At 39.4% G+C, this 2107-nt stretch overlaps 1 protein-coding gene across 1 annotated transcript in view; it reads left to right on the top strand.

The window, feature by feature from the left end:
• The window catches only part of LOC137969437 (growth factor receptor-bound protein 2-like), a 16436-nt gene extending 16010 nt beyond the window's left edge, over nucleotides 1-426 (top strand). The window contains exon 6 of the mRNA XM_068815664.1: nucleotides 1-426. This exon is cut by the window's left edge and continues 176 nt beyond it. Coding sequence (XP_068671765.1) covers nucleotides 1-10 — 10 coding nt within the window. The 3' untranslated portion in view covers nucleotides 11-426.
• Nucleotides 427-2107: the final 1681 nt, after the last annotated feature.

Here is a 2107-nt window from a genome sequence, read left to right as displayed (position 1 = left end):
AAAGAAATAAGAGGTCTGGTGTTCTCAACGGTTTACGTTAATGTTATTTTTATGGCACTTGCTAAAATCATCGGGACAAATATAGATTGTTATTGGACAAGAAAAAGCGTGGAAAATTTGGCAGACGATTTATAGGATGTATAATTATGTACTACACAATGTTGTTATTACTAAACAGCTTTTGATAGTGCTACTTGGGACGATCTTTACTGATTTGTTACCCATTTGGCTGCCGCGCTATGTCATGTGTGACAGGTATTTGTAAGATTTGAATCAAGCGTTGAAATCACCACCTTTAGACTTTGCTTGCAAAAGTTTGACTTGTTGTTTTTTGAAAACAGACTGCTCTCATGTGTAAAAAAATTATGGCTTTTATATTTGCCGAGACAATTTTTGGATAGAATACAGTCTACAGCACGATTTCCGAAAAAAAAAAAAATTCATCAAATTCTAACAGAAGCTCGTGCCCTTGAATCGTTTAATTCTGGTTCAGAGCTGGGGTTTTTTTGTTTTTGAGTTTACAAATGTCCTTATTTGGATGTAACGTAGGTCGTACATTTACCTGCGCGTGCAGCTTCGATCTTATTTTTGTCCATATTTGGTGTCCTAAAATTCCCAGCTTTGTTCCAAGGAAGAGGGTCGTGAAGGGGGGGGTCCGAAGCCCATTTCCCAGCAAATTGATTTTTTTTTTCAAATTTCAGCTCAAGTCCCCACAAGCCCAGGCTGTGTTGCTCAAATTGAAATCCCATTCCCATTTTTCTATTGTTTTTGTTTCATGAATCCCAGTCCCAGTGCACAAAATCCGATTTCCCAGCCTCTAAAAAAGCTCCCATTTTACCCCTTCACGACCCTCAAGGAAAACAGATGCAAGTTACACGCTTCAAGGTCACGTGCTTCCGGTTCTAAAGATAAGTATGTTTTTTCTTTGTACACAACCGCTTGGGTAACACTGGAGAACATTCAATGATGAACTTAATTAGCTTACAGTGTAAGAGGTCTATCGATAGTTTTCACTCACGTGACTTGGCGGCCATATTGGTGTGCAAATCAATACAAAATGTATGCATGGAATATGCATAAAAATAGAGTTTGATTCCCAAGGGAGAGAACGTCTATTGTTCTTGTACACCAACATGGCCGCTGTGACGTCACGTGAAAACGATCTATTGCTGGTGTCATGGTTTATGACACTGTTTGGTTAGGGTTCGGAATGGGTTAGTTGGTTATTTTGCATTGCTGCTAAACCCTGTCCGATCTTTAGTCAACGGGAACCGAGTTTTTCGCCCAAGATTGTCTATGGGTCTGACATGCTGGCATACTTTGTTCTTCACCTAATTTTTTTCCTTGGGCGAGAAAGAAAAAAGTTACTCTGAAGCTGTTTTTGCATGCGGAAATGCTTGCTACCCAGCTTCAATGGAGCTTTCTTGACTGCCGTCACAGACTGCGTGCAATGTGGCTCAATTTCAGCACTTTCAGGAAACGGTATTATTTGAAAGAATTTACTCTGCAACTCTGTAGCTGCAAATAGGCTCAGTTCGTCATGGTACCATGTGAAACAATAAGTATTAATTATTTAACAAAATTCGTCCATTGTTTTGACGTAAATGGTTGCCATAGCAACTGGAGAGCCATCTTAAGAATACCCCATGTTTTGTGTTTTAATGCATATATCTCAAAAATGAACTTGGTAACCCCCCATTTTTATTTCCAGAAATTGATTGGCGGTGAAATTGAGACTGTAAAAATACGAAAATGTAGTGGATTCAGAGCTACTTTCACAATTGGAAAACTTAAAGTGACTCTGAATCTACTCTGGAGAATTTTGTTGACTTTTTAGTACCTGTTATCTAATGCGGCCGATCGCTCGCCAATAATAAGGAACTTAAGCATGCGCGTTTTTGAGACGCGGACGGCAACCGGAAGAGAACATTTCGTGTTCCAGGACAGTGGTGTCTCCCAGATTTTTATACTAATCATTTCTTATGGAGAAAAGATACTTAGAAATGTAAATGTGGTTGTGTGAAGACAAGTTAAAAGGGAAAACAGCTTTTCCGGTTGCCGTACGCGTCTCAAAAACGCGCGTACTTAAGCTCCTTAATAAGACGTT

The sequence above is a fragment of the Montipora foliosa genome, chromosome 9 (assembly GCF_036669935.1).
Source record: "Montipora foliosa isolate CH-2021 chromosome 9, ASM3666993v2, whole genome shotgun sequence".
Taxonomy (NCBI): domain Eukaryota; kingdom Metazoa; phylum Cnidaria; class Anthozoa; order Scleractinia; family Acroporidae; genus Montipora; species Montipora foliosa.
This window is presented reverse-complemented; position numbering and strand designations above follow the sequence as displayed.